We start from the raw sequence: 18,763 nt of genomic DNA on the forward strand, positions 1-18,763 counted from the left end.
GACCATGAAGTACCCGACAGAAGGCTCATTTTACATTTTTCCAGCAGCTGATTTGACATCTAACTGGCACAAGTAGTGGTTGTTTTGTTCATCCAAGTGTTGACCAAAGCTTAATATTCCAAAAAACAGATTTTGTCAAACCTGCTTCAAAAGTCTGGATGCAGAGATCATGTTATTTTGACTGAAATATACTGCACACAAACCCAAATCCTGCAAGGAGCCCTGCCCGCCTATACTCAAAATCCCACTGCCATCCATGAAAAGGAGGTAAGTGTATTCCAAGCACTAAGTGCATTCGAATCACTCACACATGTGATTTCACTGCACTTACCTCTCTTTGATGTGGTCAATATTTCACCACTTAGGCCACGGAACCATGGAGGGAGTTGAATGCATCAAAGCTGCAAATGGTTTGTAGAAGCTGTCAATCACAGACTACTGCTAGAAAACTATGCAGCTAATGGATTTGTGGAAACCAGATGCAGGTCACAGCCGCTCTCCTTCTAGGAATGGTCACATGGAGCTGCAAGGTAAGTGTTACAACTGTAATTTCTCTCAATGCCCATCTGGACAGCTCTCTAGCTTTCAGACAGGTGTCTCTTTTCTAGAGGGGGGGTGTGTGTCGGGGGTTCCTTTAGACAGGGGATCTATCTTGGGGCTTCCCCTTTGCAGGGGTTCCTGTGGGGGGCTCTCCCTATTACGGGATCCATGGGGGTCCCCCTATTACATGTGTCCCTGTTGAGTGGTCCCCCCCATTATAGGGAGCCCTGGACGGGTCTCCCCTATTACAGGGGACCCTGCCACCCCCCCCCCCCCCCCATTACAGGTGGCGGCCTGGTGGGGGCGGGCAGAAGTCTTGTATAGGAAGCGTGTGCGGGCAGTGTATTGTTGGGGAGGGGGGTGGCCCTCGGATGGGCACGGAAGATCTCTACCAGTGTGGCCTTGGCATGGTGGACCTTGTGGTGAGCCAAGGGGGCAATCGTTTTCCCTATGGCCCACTACGGGGTTCACTGCGCCATCAGTTGCCGGAGAATCACGGAAGGCTGGAGCATAGGCCGCCGAGCCCACTAAATGGATACATGACCCATTTACAGGGGTGGCACCATGGTTTGCACTGCTGCCTCACAACGTTGAGAAGCCGGGTTTGACCCTGGCCCCGGGTCACTGCATATGTGGAGTTTGCACATTCTCCCTGCGCCTGCGTGGATCTCACCCCCACAACCCAAAGGATTGTATTCCTAAGTCTCAGGTACCTTGGGAAACTGCACATCAGAGTAAGGCTTACTGTTTCGCTCTAATGTGCAGATTTGCCAAAAACTGACCCAGCCCATTGTGGGCAGGATTCCACTTGGGATTGAGTTGAATCTCACGAGGCATGTGAGCCAGGTAGATCCCGGGAGCGGGGTCTCCCGGCATTCACCGGCCACGCTGCACCGTGGCGAGATGCTTTGCCAGCGCAAAGACTTTAGATGGTTTTGACTTACTTAACAGGAATGGTTAGAAGGATTAACGGCAGTTTTAAGTCTTGGGTGACTACATTACTCACCTCCACACTCGACCCCCTGACTATTAACTGTTGACCACCAAACGACCTCTAGCCTCTCGACTCCTCCCACCCCCCAAACTAACTATTCCCTCGTAACGCCGAGTTACCCCCTAACCTGATTACCCAGACCCCCAACTACACTGCTGATTCCTCCGCCAATTAATGCTGCAGAACCAACTACTACCCTCAACTACCCCACTGACCCAACTACTCCCAATTCCCCCCCCACCCCCAACCTGAATATCCCTCCTGGCCCCAAATTACACTTATCCAGTACTGCCTCAGCCACCCAACTCCCCCTGTCCCCTCACCGACTGCACCCCAAACCAACTACTCACCCTGACCATCCCCAACTACCCCGACCCTACTTCCTCCCCAACCCATCAACTATACCCGACTACCCCCGACTTAGCTACCCCTTGATCACCTGCCCCCACCCCCCTCCCTTCCCGGGGTTAGCTACCCCTGATCACCCGCCCCCCCCAACTTAGCTACCCCCTGACCACCCGGCCCTCCCCCCAACTTAGCTACCCCCTGACCACCTGCCCCACCCCCCCCCCCGGATTAGCTACCCCATGACCACCCGGCCCTCCCCCCGACTTAGCTACCCCTGTCCATCTGTCCCCCCCCCTCCGACTTAGCTACCCCCTGACCACCGGGCCCTCCCCCTGACTTAGCTACCCCCTGACCTCCGGGCCCTCCCCCCGACTTAGCTACCCCCTGACCACCTGCCCCCCCCCCCTTCGACTTAGCTACCCCCTGACCACCGGGCCCGCCCCCCGACTTAGCTACCCCCTGACCACCGGGCCCTCCCCCCGACTTAGCTACCCCCTTACCACCGGGCCCTCCCCCCGACTTAGCTACCCCCTGACCACCCGGCCCCCCTCACCAACTTACCTTCTCTCCAAGATTGTCAAAGTGGCTTTGGGACATTTAAGCTTAAAGGATTACAGCAGCTAGTGCCATTAAAAGGGGGCACGGCTTGATTTCCCCCGATCACAAAGGAAAGAATCCAGAACCGGAAAGCTCCAAATTTCTGAGGAAGCCTGTTTTAGAAGTCCATGTGAGAAATGTGGAGCTCTGCCGCAAGATAAGTAAATAGGAATGGAGTGGCAACCCATCAGCAAATACCACAGCTCGGAAGCTTCGGCCCATAGTTAGTGCTCCTCATTGCAATTTGTAAGAGCTTTTCCCTCCAGCACTATATGGAATTCAGTAACATCAAAACTTTGCAAGTTCCTCAGTGTCGGATTGGGTGGGGAGCTGAGGGGCTACCCCACAGATGCGCTGGCCAAGCCCTCTCGGAACTTCCAGGCATGGTTTGCATTGCAATTGCCCAGAAACTGCGCTGGAAACCATCCAAAATTAACTTTAAATCGCAAACTTCAGATGGTTCCGAAAGGGTTTTGTCAATAGTTAAGCAGAAAAAGTAAGACCAATTTAAACCTCTTCTACCTTCTAGGTAACTATTGTACAGACCCAGCCAGGGGGAACGAGCTACATAGTGGTACATAGAGCCCACTTAACAAGAACCCATATGAGTAGGTTCTTCCCGGAGGTGGAGGACAGATGTGAACGGTGCCAAAGAGGCCCAGCCAACCACACCCACATGTTCTGGTCTTGCCCCAGACTTGTGGAGTACTGGACAGCCTTCTTCGAGGCTATGTCCAAAGTGGTGGGGGTGAGGGTGGAGCCATGCCCGATAGTGGCGGTCTTCGGGGTTTCAGACCAGCCAGATCTATTCCTGGGGAGGAGGGCGGACGCCCTTGCCTTTGCCTCCTTGATCGCCCGCCGTAGAATCCTGTTTGGCTGGCAGTCAGCAGCACCACTCAGAGCTGCAGACTGGCTGTCCGACCTCTCGGAATCTCTCCAAATGGAGAAAATCAAATTCGCCATCCGAGGGTCAGACGACGGCTTCCACAGAACGTGGGAGCCATTCATGCAACTGTTCCGGGACCTGTTTGTGGCCAACGAACAAGAGGAAGAATAGTCGGGTGGCCAAGAATCAGGGGAAAATGGTCGGGAGTCGGGGGAAGGTAGCCGGGGCATGGAGGGGAGAGATGGACTGGGAGGGAGGGGGAACGGCTGAAAGGCCGGGGGGGGGGGGGGGGGGCAGGGAAGCGGGAGCCGACACGGGATGCCAAAACATGCATGACATCTCCAGGAGCAAGGAACGAGGAAACTGGAGATGGAGGACGGGAGGAGCGGCAGAAGCGGGGGCGAGCGTGGGACGGCAGCGAGACCCGTCCAGGAAGGGCGGGCGACAGCAGCACACAGCACAGCCAAATATTGCACGCTGTGGTTTTCTCCCCGGCACCCAAAGCTCCCCGGTGTGCTTGCCCCCCCCCGTGTCCCCGCCCTCCCCCCCCGCAGGCAGTCGCCTGCTTATGTGGGGTGGGTAATTTTGCCAGATGTACAGAGCTGCCGCTGTCGAGCTGGTGCACAATACCCCACCAGTTATTCCATTTCATATGCTATTGTATTTTTTTTTACGTTGGGGTGTGCCCTTCGCCTCTAAATGTGGTATATATATATATGTTTCTTATTCTGTGTACATAACGGTAATTATACCTTGCTCAAAAAAAACCAATAAAAACATTTATAAAAAAAAACTATTGTACAGACCCAGACCAAACTTCCATGGGACTGCCCCCAACTCCCAACTAGCCCCATCAGCGCCGAGGGTCTCCCTCATACCCACTCCAAGGCCCCCTACCCAGCAAGCCCGTCCTGTCCCGGGGACACACTGCACTGCCTGGATCTTACCCAGCTTGAATCAGAAGGTCAGGCGAGATAGGATCAGAGGAAAAGTAACTGGGCACAGAGTGCGATCCAATGCTGATCGCCACCCAAGGAAGTTACAGCCTAATGTGAATGTATAATGAGTGTTATTGCACAGAAATGACTATAGTTTGTTGAGCAGGTTTTGCAGCACTCTCAAGACAGAAAAAGTTAATTTTTTTCTCTTCTTTAACATTTTGAGGTCCCATCAAAATGAGTTTCCAACTTTATTTGTTTTGGAGCAGAGTTGGCCCATTTACACCAAGGCAGTGATACTGCTGCCTCAGTCAACCTCTGAAGGGGATCGCTTGTATAGAAAGGGAAGGAACCAACTGTCTAAATATAACCATCATGCCAGTAATGGTACTGTTTGTGAGGATGTCTTATTAATATTCTGATCAATAACTAAAGCAATGATACTACCTTCATAAACTAAAGGAGCATTTGGGCATCATTAAATGCAACTGAAATAAGACTAAAGAACGCAAGAATAAGGAGCAGGAATAGACCATGTGGCCAGTCGGGCATGCTGCACCATTCAATATGATCATGGCTGATCTTGGGCGGCATGGTAGCACAGTGGTTAGCACTGTTGCTTCACAGCACCACGGTCCCAGGTTTGATTCCCAGCTCGGGTCACTTTCTGTGCGGAGTCTGCACATTCTCCCCGTGTCTGCGTGGGTTTCCTCCGGGTGCTCCAGTTTCCTCCCACAAGTGCAGAAAGACCTGCTATTAGATGAATTGGACATTCTGAATTCTCCCTCTGTGTACCCGAACAGGCGCCGGAGTGTGGCGACTCGGGGTATTAACTGTAACTTCACTGCAGTGTTAATGTAAGCCTACTTGTGACACTAATCAAGATTATTAACTAATTTCCCACCCGCTCCCCTCAATTTCCTGCGAGACCAAAAATCTGTCGAACCAGCATTAAATATATTCAACGATGGTGCATCCACAACCCTCTGGGGCAGAGAATTCCAAAGATTCTCAGCCCTGAATGAAGCAATTTCTCCTCATCTCAGTCCTAAATGACCCCTTATCCTGAGACTGTGGAAAAAAAACCTATAATTGGTGACAGCAAATTATTCCCCGCTTTCAGACAAAACTGCCCGTCAGAACACAGTTGCCACGACGCAAATGGAAAATAGTCAATGATTAATTATACAGTAATATTTAATTAAAATTAGGATACTCATGGAATAGTGTTCATTAATATTAAAATATATTCTTATATGATGTGTGGCTATAATTACAATTCCCCTGCACATTGTTTCTCTGCCACTTCGGGCGTGCAGCATCTCTTGATATTATCAGAGGGCCCCGAGATGAGGCATCTGGATGCCTGATAGTGATGGCTACTTATTACTGTTGGAGAAAAAAGGTCAAGGTTTGTTCCACTACTTTATATAAGCTCAATAAGACTGTCACACTAATTCAATTTGCAGCCACTAGAGATTTGTTATCTCAGTCCCTTTGGGATCAATGTTTCCACTGCCTGTAGAAACGGCAGGACCCAGAACTGTTACTGCTTAATTAACTCAGGAAAAGAGGCTTCCATGAAACTGACTGAGGACGTTTCTTCCTCCTCACCCACATCCCAGCTCCAGCCCCCAGAAAAAAAAAACTCAGTTTAAAAAAGGTAAACAGAAGTCAATGTTTAAAGAATACACATTGTAAAGTGGCCTAGCAAAACGGAAATGGTGTCATTGAGAAGCTTAACTTCGGTTGGACTTGTACTAATACACATCTTATTTCTACAAAGGGTAATGAAAATGGACCAAACCGTTTCTCAACATTTTATGTTTGGAATCCAGCCGTCAATTCACTGAGACCCAGAATAGTTGGTCGGTGAGTGATTGGCGCTTGTTGCAAGATGGGAAATAGAAGTTTGGAGTTAAATAAGCTGACATAAAAACAGGACTGTTCTCAATATTTATATGCATCACCAGTAAGTTAGTTGAGCAAGTGTACAAGTTAAGTGTTTATGCTTTCAGGATAACTTCCTGTTATTTTGCTAAATTCCTGGGAAAATAGTTGTACTCATAATGAGGGATTTTCAAAACAATATCTGTGCATGTATTTTGTCAAAGCTTGATGTTTCCAGACAAAATTCATGGAAACAAAGAGGAAAGATATTATTGGGACATTGCGACTGAGACTTCTCTGAGCAATTTTAATTTAGAAAATAAGGGAGACAAACATCACATGTCTGGAATATGCATGCAGTGTCTAAAGCATAATGAAGGATGCTGCTTCAGCAATTCATTTCTCTAGAGGCAAGGACCAATCTTACCCCTTCCCGAATGCATCTCATCAGCACAGTGTAGGCAATGGAGGGGATGGCCCAGTGGTCTCTTGAGTATGGTCTTTTCTCCTCCTGCAACAAAGTGATTGAAGCAACCAAGGGTACGTCAGTGTAATGAAATTAGCCAGCAGATGCTTTTAAAAGATGCTTTGAAAAAAAAAAGTATTTTTTTTCCCGGCAAATACGAATGTAATTCACAATCTTGTTCTTCAGTTAAGGTTATTCAATTTGCAACTCCAAGGCATTCTCCTCTCAAAAATATAGCAAGAGTGGCTGCAAGTGGAAACACCATCCGTATCACCCAGAACTGTGATTTACATATAGCAGGGTTGAAGATGGTAGTGTTTTCTACAAAAAAAATGTTTTTTTAGAATTTATTGTCTGATTAATTGAAATTTCTTTTCAACGGTATTTTAGTTCCAAACACATGTAATAACAGCAAAATATATACACACTCCATAAAATTAAAGTCTACAGTTTGCACATTCTTTCCCCTTTTAACCCCCCCCCCCCCCCCCCCCCCCCCCCCCCCCCCCCCCCCCCCCCCCGCCTCACGCGATGAACAATTCCTGAAATAGCAACTCCTACTGCAACTCAAAGATCTTCGCTGACTCCCTCAACTCGAACTTAATCTTTCCAACCGGAGAAAGTCGTACAAATCCCCCAGCCAAGCCGCCACCCCTGGTGGTGCGTCCAACCTCTAATTTAACAGGATCCAGCTCCGGGTAATTAGAGGGGCGAAGGACACAACATCAGCCCCCTTCCCCTCCAGAAGCTCCGCCACTTGTGGTACCCTCCAAGAACAACCACCATTGGGTCTGGGTTGCCCTCCACCCCCACTGTCTTAGATAACGTCCCAAAGACTGCCTCCCAGTACCTCATCAGCATCTAGCAGACCCAGAATGTGTGCGCGTGATTAGCCGGACCTCGCCCCACACTTCCCGAACCCATCGGCCATGCCCTGGAAGAACCCACTCATCCTCGCCCGTGTGATGGGTACACTGTGCACCACCTTGAACTGAATCAAGCTCATCCTCGCGCAAGAGGTTGAGTTCACTCGCCACATCGCCTCACACCAGACCCACCAACCTATTGCCCCCCCCAGCTCTTCCTCCCATTTATTCTTGATCCTCACCACTTGCACCCCGCCCTGCTCCCCCAACCACCCGTATATATCCTCAATCCTTTGCTCCCCCAATTCATCCGGGAGCAGCAGTTGCTCCAACAATGTGCACTCCGGAAGCCTTGCAAAGTCCCACACCTGCATATACCTAAACACACTGCCCCTCGGTAACTCAAACCTCTCCTGCAGCTCATCCAGTCCTGCAAGCTCCCTACCGAGAACAAGTCCCTAACCCTCTCCAGCCCCGCCTCCCTCCATTTCTCATACATCCCATCCATCTCCCCCGCCTTGAACCAGTGGTTCCCATACAGTGGCGTCAGCACCGACATCCTCTCCAACTTAATATGCCTCCTCAGCTGGTTCCAGACCCCGACTGTCGACTGCACCACCGAGCTCCCCGTGTACTTCCCCGGAGCTAACAGCAGCAGAGCCATGGCCCTCAGACTGCACCACCGAGCTCCCCGTGTACTTCCCCGGAGCTAACAGCAGCAGAGCCATGGCCCTCAGACTGCACCACCGAGCTTCCCCGGAGCTAACAGCAGCAGAGCCATGGCCCTCAGACTGCACCACCGGGCTCCCCGTGTACTTCCCTGGAGCTAACAGCAGCAGAGCCATGGCCCTCAGACTGGATCCGCCACAGGATTCCTCTTCCATTCTGACTCTCACCTTCTCCACATTTGCTGCCAAATAATAGAGCAGCTGGTTCGGGAGCACCAACCTCCCCTTTCTGTCTCTGACTCTGTAACCGAGCCCCCTTTACCCTCGGCACCTTCCCTGCCCGTATGAACTCCGAGATCAATGTCTCCACCCTCTGGAAGAAGGCCTTAGGGAAAAGATCAGGAGGGTCTGGAAAATAAACAAGAACCTTGGCAGCATATTCATCTTTACCACCTGCACTCTCCCTGCCAACGTTAAGTGCAAAATGACCCACTCATAAAATCCCCTTGACCTCCTCCACTAGGCTGTCAACTTTCACCTGTGCATTGTAGCTCACTCTTGTGTCACCTGAATCCCCAAATACCTAAACCTTAAACGTCAGTTTGGCCTCCTGCCCACATTCACTGTAAACACCTTGCTCTTCCCAACATATTACTGATACCAGGAGAAGGCTCCAAACCTCTCCAACAGTCCCATGATCTTGCCCATACTCTCCACGGGGTCCGACACAAACAATAGATTGTCCACGAACAATGACACCCGGTGCGCCCTGCTCCCCCTCACAATAACTCACCACTCCGCAGACCCCCGAAGGGCCATCGCCAAGGGTTCAATCACCAGTATGAATAACAGCAGTGACATAAGCACATTTACCAACCTCCTAATTTTGCTAGAGAGCTGCCGGTCCTTTACAGACCCATGTGATCCTCAGAAACCACCATGGCACACATCTTTCCATCCTCCCTGCCAACACCTTAGCCACTACTTTCATCTCTGTGTAGAACAGTGAGATGGGCCTGTACGACCCACACGCCAGTGGATCCTTCCCCTTCTTCGGAATCAGTGTAATCAACGCCAGTGACAGTATCTCTGGCAACTCCTCCTTTTCCACCGCCTCACTAGACAGTGAAAATTGTGGTGGTCCGGATCACCCCAAGTCCCATTGCCGAAGTTGATCCTGCCATTATTCCAGTGGGGTGTCCATCAGGTCACAGTTTGATTGCCAGGTCTAAGTGGTCATTAGCTCTTTGAAGTGGGACTGTGAATACAAATGCTTGATTTCATGAGGGCTGAAAGGAAGATAAATGTAGTGAATGGGGGTTCTTATCATGGTGAGTTCACTTTTTTAAAATAGTGAATTCATCAATAGACACTTAAGAATTGTATTTAATCTCAGCATGGGTCTTGAGGTGTGCCCATGGTGAGTAATGGGTTATTTGTCATGGTAGGTGTAAGGGCAAAAGGTGGTGAGTAAAGACATGGATTGGCATGACTTGCCTTTAAATTTCCATAGAGGCTATAAAGGGCCATGGGGAGTGGGTGGAGGAACATAAATTGGCATGGAGGGCCATGGGGACGGGGGGGGTGGAATACATGGAGAGTATGAGGGGCCATGAAATCTGGGGGTGGGGGCTGAATTGCGCTGCGGGAGAGACTGAATTGCGATACAAGATATATTTGCAGTATTTGGAATATACACATTTTCTTAATTTCAGTGTCTCCTACCTGGTTGGCCACGAGGTACAGTAGCTCCCCAAGTGCAGGTATTAGGCAATGTTTCAGTTTTGTGTTTCTGAAGTTCTCTCGTGTCAGTTCTGTTAACACTGTAACAGCCTGAAATGTAAAGAAACATTAAGGAGCAGAGGTTACATCTTATGGCGCTACATTAGAAAGAATACGTGCAGTAGTACTTTTTGTTTGGCGATGCATCCTCGTCCTATTTTTTTTTGTGTAAATTTCTTTACGGTGAAGAATGTCGGGCGGGATTCTCTCAGCCCTGGGCCGGGCCTGAAAATCCCCTCGACCGGGCCACGCCGCCCCGATGCCGGCACGCGATTCTCCGCAGAGCGGAGAATCGGTGCCATTGGTGCCGGCGTGGTTGGCGCAGTGCCGGTCGCGAGCCGCTCTACGCCGATTCTCGGACCAGGATGGGCCGAGCGGCCGTCGTGGAAACGCTGAGTCCTGTCGGCACCGTCCACACCTGCTCTCAGCTGGCGGGAACTCAGCGTGGAAGGGTAGGATGGCAGCCTGTGGGGACGGGGGGGGGGGGGGGGGGGGCGCGTCCGATGCAGTCTGGCCCGCGATCGTGTCCACCGATCGGTGGGCCGGCCTCTCTGGCTGGGGAACTCAGTTCCTACGTGCCGGCCCCTGTAGTCCTGCACCGTGTTGAGTCGGGGCCAGCACGTTGAAGGAAGCCATGGCGAATGCGCGCGTTGACACCGGTGCCACTGTGCATACACGGATCCCGCGGCGCCCAGTTCGCGCCGGGATCGGCAGCTGGAGTGGTGTGAACTGCTCCAGCGCCGTGCTGGCCCCCTGTAGGGGCCAGATTGTGTCCTGGGAGCGGTCCTTTCACGCCGTTGTAAAATGCGACGACGTTTACGACAGCGTGGACACTCTGTCGCGGAATGAGAGAATCCCATCCGCCAAGTCTGAGGAATTGCAGACGACTTGCAAATTTGAAGCAATTTAGCTCGAATTTTCCATCAATTCATTTTGCTTTGCCTTTGAGAAGGACATGCATCGAACAGCATTAGACAACCTGTCCTCAAAATTCTGTCTTTTGAGCTCTGGTATAATTTTATCGAGTCGGCGCCCTTGAAGTCCAAATATGCTTCCAGAGAGCAGGTGCCCAAAACAAAATGCAAGGGGATGAAATTTGTCCACTCCGTAGACTGAAATGAGCTCACCGCAAATCATTTCATGCGCCATCCGATTATCTTTAGCATTTCTGTCTACATTTTGTTTTCTCTTCACTATTGCACAGACTAATTTTGCTGTACTACCTCAGATAAGTTGCTCCTAAGGTTTCATGAATGCACCCTTGTAGTTCATGAAAACAAAATGCTTGGACGCCTGTGCACTAATATATCATTACACGCTATGAGACATTGTTCCATTCCCACAAAACAGGCAACTCATATTTAAGGACAAACAACATCAATAATAATAATCTTTATTGTCACAAGTAGGCTTGCATTAACACCGCAATGAAGTTACTGTGAAAAGCCCCTAGTTGCCACATTTCGACCCTGTTCGGGGTACACAGAGAGAGAATTCAGAATGTCCAATTCACCTAACAGCACGTCTTTCAGGACTTGTGGGAGGAAACCGGAGCACCCGGAGTAAACCCACGCAGACACGGGGTGAACATGCAGACTCCACACAGGGACCCAAGCCGGGAATCGAACCCGGGGCCCAGTCACTGTGAAGCAAGTGCTACCCACTGTGCTACGTGCTGCCCGTTACAGTCTTGACCTTGCTGTTCAAGCATAACCAGATCTGGTAAAGCAGGTATCCTCTGCAATCTCGGTAATGCCCAGGTAAATTGAGTTACTATTCTTTTTCTAATGCATGCTTTCCAAACTTTCACGAATGAAATACATCCTTGAAATTTTGCTCACTGTAAGTTTAGCATTCATTACCTTTTGATTTTCAAGAGTTGCAGAAATTACAGTGCAGGGTGTACTTTTACTGTCAGAGGGCAATATGGGACAGCAGCTGATATTATTTTCGGCAAAAGGGAACATAGAGTTGAGGAATGTAACAATTTTGTAATTTTAATGTTATTTGCAACTTGGATGTGCAATTCTCTTTTGCTTCATCCAAGTCATTAATATCACACAAAGCCTCATGTCCACAGGTTTTGGACCTGTTTGAAGCTTGGGAGATTCTGGCAGGGGTTCGCCGATGTCATGTCAGAGGTATTGGGTGTGAAGGTGGTCCCGAACACAGAAGTGGCGAACTTTGGAGTGTCGGAATACCCGGAGTCCAGGGGGCGAGAGAGGCCGATGTCCTGGCTGTCGCCATCCCTGGAGACGGATTTTATTGGAATAACGGGACCGGGGCCCCCGAAACTGGGCTGGTTGGGTGAGTGACTGGAGAAAATAAAGTTCGCACTGAGAGGGTCTGCGGAGGGGTTTGCCCAGAGATGGCAGCCGTTCATCGACTTCTTTGAAAATAGTTAAGATATCGGCAGGGGGCGGGGTTAAAAAAGGAGGTAGAGGAGCTGGGGAGCGGGAGGCGGTACGTGGGGTGTTAGACATTTATTTATTTTGGTTATTTGTATTCCTGTTTGCTTGGGGTTTTTTATGATTGTGTTTGATGTATATATAGAAATGCCTCAATAAAATGTTTCTCAAAAATGAAGGGCAGGATTCTCCAATCCTGTGGCAGAGTGTCCACGCTGTTGTAAACACCGTCGCGTTTTACGACGGCGTGAACGGGCCACTCCCAGTACTAATTCTGGCCACGACATGGCGCTGGAGTGGTTCGTGCCGCTCCAGCTGCCGACCCTGGCGCGAACTGCGCGCCGTGGGATCCACGCATGCGCAGTTGCGCTGGCGCCAATGAGGACATGCGCAGTGCCGCCGGCACCAACGCGCGGATGCGCACCGGCCCCCACGCAACATGGCACAGGACTACAGGCACCGGTGCGTAAGAAAGGAGGCCTCCAGCCACAGAGGCCTCATCCTCATGGGCCGCCACCCGACCCAACCACGCTGAGGTCCCACCGGCCCAGAGCAGGTTAGAACGGCGCCGGCGGGACTTTTCTTACGGCCGCTCGGCCCATCCGGGCCGGAGAATTGCCAGGCCGGCCGCGTAGAGTGGCCCGCGACCAGCGCCACGCCAACATAATTGCCACCGATTCTCGGCTCTGTGGGGAACTGCGTGCCGGCATCGGGGCGGCGTGGCCCGTTCGCGGGGATTCTTTGCCCGCCCCAGGGCTGGGAGAATCCCGCCCAAAATGTCACATGCAGACAAACAGGGAACATTTCCTTTATCCCTCCTGTCTCCTACCTCCCAATGAATTACCAACCCATGTCACAAGGTTGCCCCAGAACCTGTACACTTTTACTTTTGCAAATGATCTCTAGTGTCGAACCTTATCAAGTGCCTTTGAGAAGGCCCGATGGTCAACATCCACAGGCACCCCAGCACTATCTCCCAGCGGCCTCCTCAAAATGCTCAACTTGATTAAAAACAAAATATTGCAGATGCTGGAAATCCTATGGATTGGACTGTGAATGAATACAAAGCACAAATTTAATTAAGTCTGCAATATTTTTTATTGAAAATTGTCGTCTTGTCTACATCCGTCTTTAATGCAAATTCTCATTTACCACTTTCTTTCTCTTAATATATCTGTAAAAAAATCTTTTGCTGTCAGCGTTAACTTTTAAAAGTTTTTAATATTCCTTTTTGCATTTCTTACTTTCTTTGTATCTCTGTTTCTTTCTATAGTACTCCCAGTCCATAGCATTTTCATCTTTACTTGGATTTGTAGAAGCCTGATCCTGGCTCATTTTTTGGCCATGGTTGCTTAACTACACAAGTGGAGCCATTCCCTAATAAGGGTATGGACTGCTATTATATTGTCACAAATACATCTTTGAATACTTCCCACTGTTGGTAACAGTAAATAAACAACCAAACAATATTCAATTGAAGGTCTCAGAGGACAAAATGAAAAACATGAAAAATTGCAGGCCTATCTAATGCTTAGCGTCTGTCACTTTATGCTTTTGTGTACAAGTCATTTTCAGCTGAATTTTTCGATGGTAATAGCCAGACGGGTCTTAACACAGTGGATGTGGAGAGGATGTTTCTTCTTGTTGGAGATCTAGAATTAGGGTTTACAGTTTAAAAACAAGGGGTCACTCATTTAAGACAGAGAGATAGGGATTTTTTTTCCCCTCAGAGGGCTGTGAGATTTTAGAACTCTCTTTCTCAAAAGGCGAATGAAGCAGAGTCTTTGAAAAATTTTAATGCAGTGGTAGATAGATACTTGATAAGCAAGGGTGGGGAAGGGGGGAGGCGATGGCGCGATCAGGGGTAGACAGAAATGTAGAGTTGAGGTGACAATCTGAATAGCCATGATCTCATTGAATGGCGGAGCGGGCTCGAAGGGCCGAATGGCCTACTCCTGTTCTTAATTCAAATGTATGTTTGCATGTACATAGTAGGTTAATGGTATTGTCTCCTGACATGCAACTAGATGTAACCAGAAAATAAACGGTGCAATTCACCAAGGCTGTCAGCTATAAAAGGCTGATATATATTAAGTATAGATTTTATTTAGAACTTACAATGCCGTGTAGGTGCCGACATGTTATTTTCTTTGTTTTGCAACCCTCAAGGACTTTTTTAAAAACCTGTTAACACAAGATATCTGAGCCTTTCAGATGATCCCGAACATCTGGTACCCTAATTATATTCAGTTAGAGGCCACCCCAAATGAGTTGTGGGGAAAGCATGCACTGTCTCTCCCTCTCCAAACTGGTGCATGGTTAATTAATCATTGTCAGCAGAACCGCTGGAAGTTTTATAAACAGACAGGCTGTTATTCACATTTTGGAAGTGGTTTTAATGGCATCTTTAATTTGTGCATAAATGCCTGCCAGTCAACAGTCTGAATTCAAAATATCTGTTTAGATGTAGTCAAAGGTAACATAGACCAAATAGGCTGGAATTTATGCCCCCCACCCGGCATGTTTTTGGCAGGGGGCATATAAAATACAAGGGGTCGATAACCCACTACCTTCATATCCACCTGACCCCGTCCTGATAATACATAGCCCCTCCCCCCCAGCCAGTCTCCACTGCCCCCCCCCTCTCATTGCCAGTTTAAAAAGATTAACAGGCAGTTGAACGTATTACTAAAACCAAGTGACCCATTTTTCATGCTGCTCACACTATAACACTGTTAGCATGGGCAGGTGGGCAAGAGTGAGTAGCTTGCTTTTGAAAACATATTTTGTAAAACTGGCAAGGGGGGAGGGGCACAGCATTTGTGGGGAGAGTGCCCTTTGCACAATGGGGGCACAACTACCCAGGATGTTATCCCCGCCCTCCCACCCCTCCTTCCCACCTGACCTCGAAAAGGTCACCTGCTCACCCACCTCCCTCCCCTTCCCCGTGCTGCCCGATCCCTCCCTACCCGCATCTGGAATCCATTGCAGTTCTGTGTGGGCCTGCTTGCAGTCCCAGCAGTGACCCACTACTCAATATATGCTTTAAGGCCGTAACCAATACAAACTCGATTGAGACAGCCAGGCTTACAGTCAGCAGTGGCAAGAGTGAAATTAATAAATACTCAAACATCTCAAGGCCACAGGATATATATATATAAACGTCATATGGCTCATCCGTTACAAAATATCTCATAGTATGTTGTCACAGCATCTCGCAGTTTTCTAAACTATCTCAGGTCGTTGGTTCCATTACCGTACCAGGAAGTCTATTTCTGTTGACAGTTAGCCAAGGAGTGAAAAAAACTTCCTGAAATCAGTCCCAATTTTTTCTTTCTTGAGTTTGAACTGGTATCTTTTTTTCTTGTTGTTCATGCTTAATTCCAAGTACTGCTCCCAATGCACTTCCTCGAAGCCACTGGCATGTATGAGGTTCCACTCTTTTAAGACCAACAGTCTCACCTTTCTTCTTTACTCGAGTTTTGCTGCATCGGCCTTATTGATTTTCTCTGAAAAGTATGCAAGGGGGATGTGATCTTGCCAGAGCACAGTGTAGTTTAACTGTGACCACCTGTCTTTTGTTCTGAAAGTTGCTACATTTTGTTGCAGCTTCTCCCTCCCTTCAGTTCTGAAGAAGAGCTTATGGACTCGAAACGTTAACTCTGTTTCTCTCCCAATAGATGCTGACAAACCTGCTGAGTTTCTACATCATCTTCAGTTCTTTTTCCTTGTTTAGCTGCAAAACAGGCCTAACAACATGGTCTACTCTTCTGGACAAATTGTGGCAGTCAATTTTGTGTGTGTGCACTTGCTGCATGATAGCTCAGGATCGTAGGTAAACTGATGGCCAGGAGATGATCTTTAAAGTGAAGAGAGGGCAGTGAAAGCAGTAAAAAGAAAATTAATAGCGAGAAAAAAAAAACAATGAAAGCACAAAATGGGTGTCTAAGAAATGAGTTTATACTGTCCTGAATTCATTTTATTAAAGATCTGTGCAGGAAGAAGGAAGAGAAGACTTCAATTCCATCACCTTGGGGTGGATTCAAAGCCAAGTCAGAGAAAGGAAGGGTGGTGTAGCAACCCATTTGAAACAAAAGGGGTAATTTAGTCAAGGATGAGGCAGGAAAGAGGTAGGGGGGGATTAAACTGCTAACAATGCGGAATTAGCCATAACTCATTGAAACCAACCTGCATGAGAACCTACTTCCAGTTTAACCGTGGGTTTAGGGTCAGCTGAGTAACTGGGCGAGAGGTGGGTGGCTAATTATTTATTTATTTTTTTAATAAATTTAGAGTACCCAATTATTTTTTCCAATTAAGGGGCAATTTAGCATGGCCAATCCACCTATCCTGCACATCTTTTTGGGTTGTGGGGGTGAAACCCACGCAGACACGGGGAGAATGTGCAAACTCCTCACGGACAGTGACCCAGGGCCGGGATTCGAACCCGGGTCCTCAGCGCCGTAGGCAGCAATGCTAACCACTGTGCCACCGTGCTGCCCAGGGTGGCTAATTATAATATCTAAATGTGGCTTTGTGCCCCAGATTTGGTGTGTAATTAGATGTAAAACCTTCAGCGTGGGTTTGACTCTACTATCACCTGTTGGAGACAGGGGTTCATCAAACTCTGCTAAGTGTGTGTTCAGGAGTGTTCTCATACAGGAACCTCTTTCAACAAATGATAGAAACAGCTGCTAAACACAGTTCTTCTGTTTCTTTAAAAGTGAATGACCCTGTGAATACGTTTTAGGAGCCTACCTGACAAATACACAAGTCATCTGTTTTTGACTGCAACTCAGAACTAAAGGGATCGGTGTCACATTTTCATACAAATGAAAAAACCTACTATCACCTGCGTTATGATGGCCATGAAGGACCAATAGATCTCCCCGTGGGCTTCGTGGAGTATGAACTTTCCTATTGAGCGGGTGGGAGCTTTTAAGACTGATCTTGGCGGGATTACTACATTAGCGACGGGGAGTGAAGATGTTTTTTTTCTCTGAGCAACCTGTATTTTCGAGAACAAGTGGCTTCTTCAGCAAGAAAAAAATGCCTCTCTTCGGTAAACAATAATCCTATGATGTAAGCCGAGAAGACTGGGACCAACATACAGAGCACATGCATTACTTCTTCCGGGCTAAGAATATTGAGGGAAGGGCAGCACGGTGGCGCAGAGGGTTAGCCCTGTTGCCTCACGGCGCCGAGGTCCAAGGTTCGATCCTGGCACTGGGTCACTGTCCGTGTGGAGTTTGCATATTCTCCTTGTGTTTGCATGTGTTTCGCTCCCACAACCCAAGGATGTGCAGGGCAGGTGGATTGAACACGCTAAATTGCCCCTTTATTGGAAAAAATGAATTGGGTACATTAACTTTTTTTTTAAAAAAAGAATATTGAGGGAGATGAAAAAGTGATCTTACTGACAGGATGCAGGGCCTCGACATTCAGGATGATAAAACGTCCGACCTATCCAGATGCTGCGACTTGAATACTTTCAACGAGTTAGTAGACTTGGGTAAGAAACCACAATGATCCGAAGTCTTCTGTTATACTATCAGAGCTCAACCTGTATCACCTGGCACTCACGGAAATGCAATGATGGCACCAAGAATGCTGGGGAATATGTCCTGGAAGATTGCAGATGCCAGATGATGGACTACTGCAAGCACTGCCAAAAGGCACAGCCAGGGCAATGTTATAGAAATAGGCAAAATACATGCTGTCCAGGGAGGAAGCCAAGGGCGGTACTGGCCCACACCATGCAGGTATACCCACTTCCAGAAACAGGGACAATGCATCAAACTATTGCTTTACGACCACGGTTGTTCCAATCATGGTCATCCATCGAAAATGGAGATAGACATGGGAGCTGCGGTCTCAGTTATCGGGGAGCAGAAATATGATCACCTAAAATTGGTATTCAACTCTTGAGCTTAGAAGACACGAAGGACAGACTAGCCACCTACACAGGGGAACCATTACAGATAAAGGGCACCACAATGACCTCAGTAACCTACAGGCAGCAATCGGCCCGACTCCCACTCATTGCTGTGCATGGACAAGGGCCAAGCCTAATGGTGAGAGATTGGCTACAGCGGATCAGGCTGAGCTGGTTGGAGATTTTCAGGCTGGCATGGGAGAACTGTTTGAAGTCATCAGCAAATACCCTGACTTGTGAAAATAAGAGGAGCTAAAGCCAAGATTTACTTTGACCCTAATGCTACACCTAATATTTCAGAGCGAGACCGGTTCCATACTCGCTATTGGAAAAGGTGGTGACCGAACTTGGGCGCCTGGAAAATGTAGGCATAATAAGGCCCGTTCTGTTCACAGAGTGGGCTGCTCCTGACGTCCCTGTCCTTAAACCAGACAAATCAGTCTGC

General features: G+C 48.6%; 1 protein-coding gene across 4 annotated transcripts in view; it reads right to left on the minus strand.

Moving 5' to 3' along the window:
• Nucleotides 1–18,763, minus strand: part of ulk4 (unc-51 like kinase 4) — a 513,024-nt gene that overhangs the window by 354,318 nt on the left and 139,943 nt on the right. For all 4 annotated transcript variants that reach the window (XM_038796599.1, XM_038796603.1, XM_038796600.1 and 1 more), the window contains 2 exons: nucleotides 9,919–10,026; nucleotides 6,621–6,704 (listed from right to left, as the gene is read on the minus strand). In XM_038796599.1, the coding sequence (XP_038652527.1) occupies nucleotides 6,621–6,704; nucleotides 9,919–10,026 (192 nt within the window). The remainder of the gene's footprint in view (nucleotides 1–6,620; nucleotides 6,705–9,918; nucleotides 10,027–18,763) is intronic.

Source organism: Scyliorhinus canicula, chromosome 5, assembly GCF_902713615.1.
Source record: "Scyliorhinus canicula chromosome 5, sScyCan1.1, whole genome shotgun sequence".
NCBI lineage: Eukaryota > Metazoa > Chordata > Chondrichthyes > Carcharhiniformes > Scyliorhinidae > Scyliorhinus > Scyliorhinus canicula.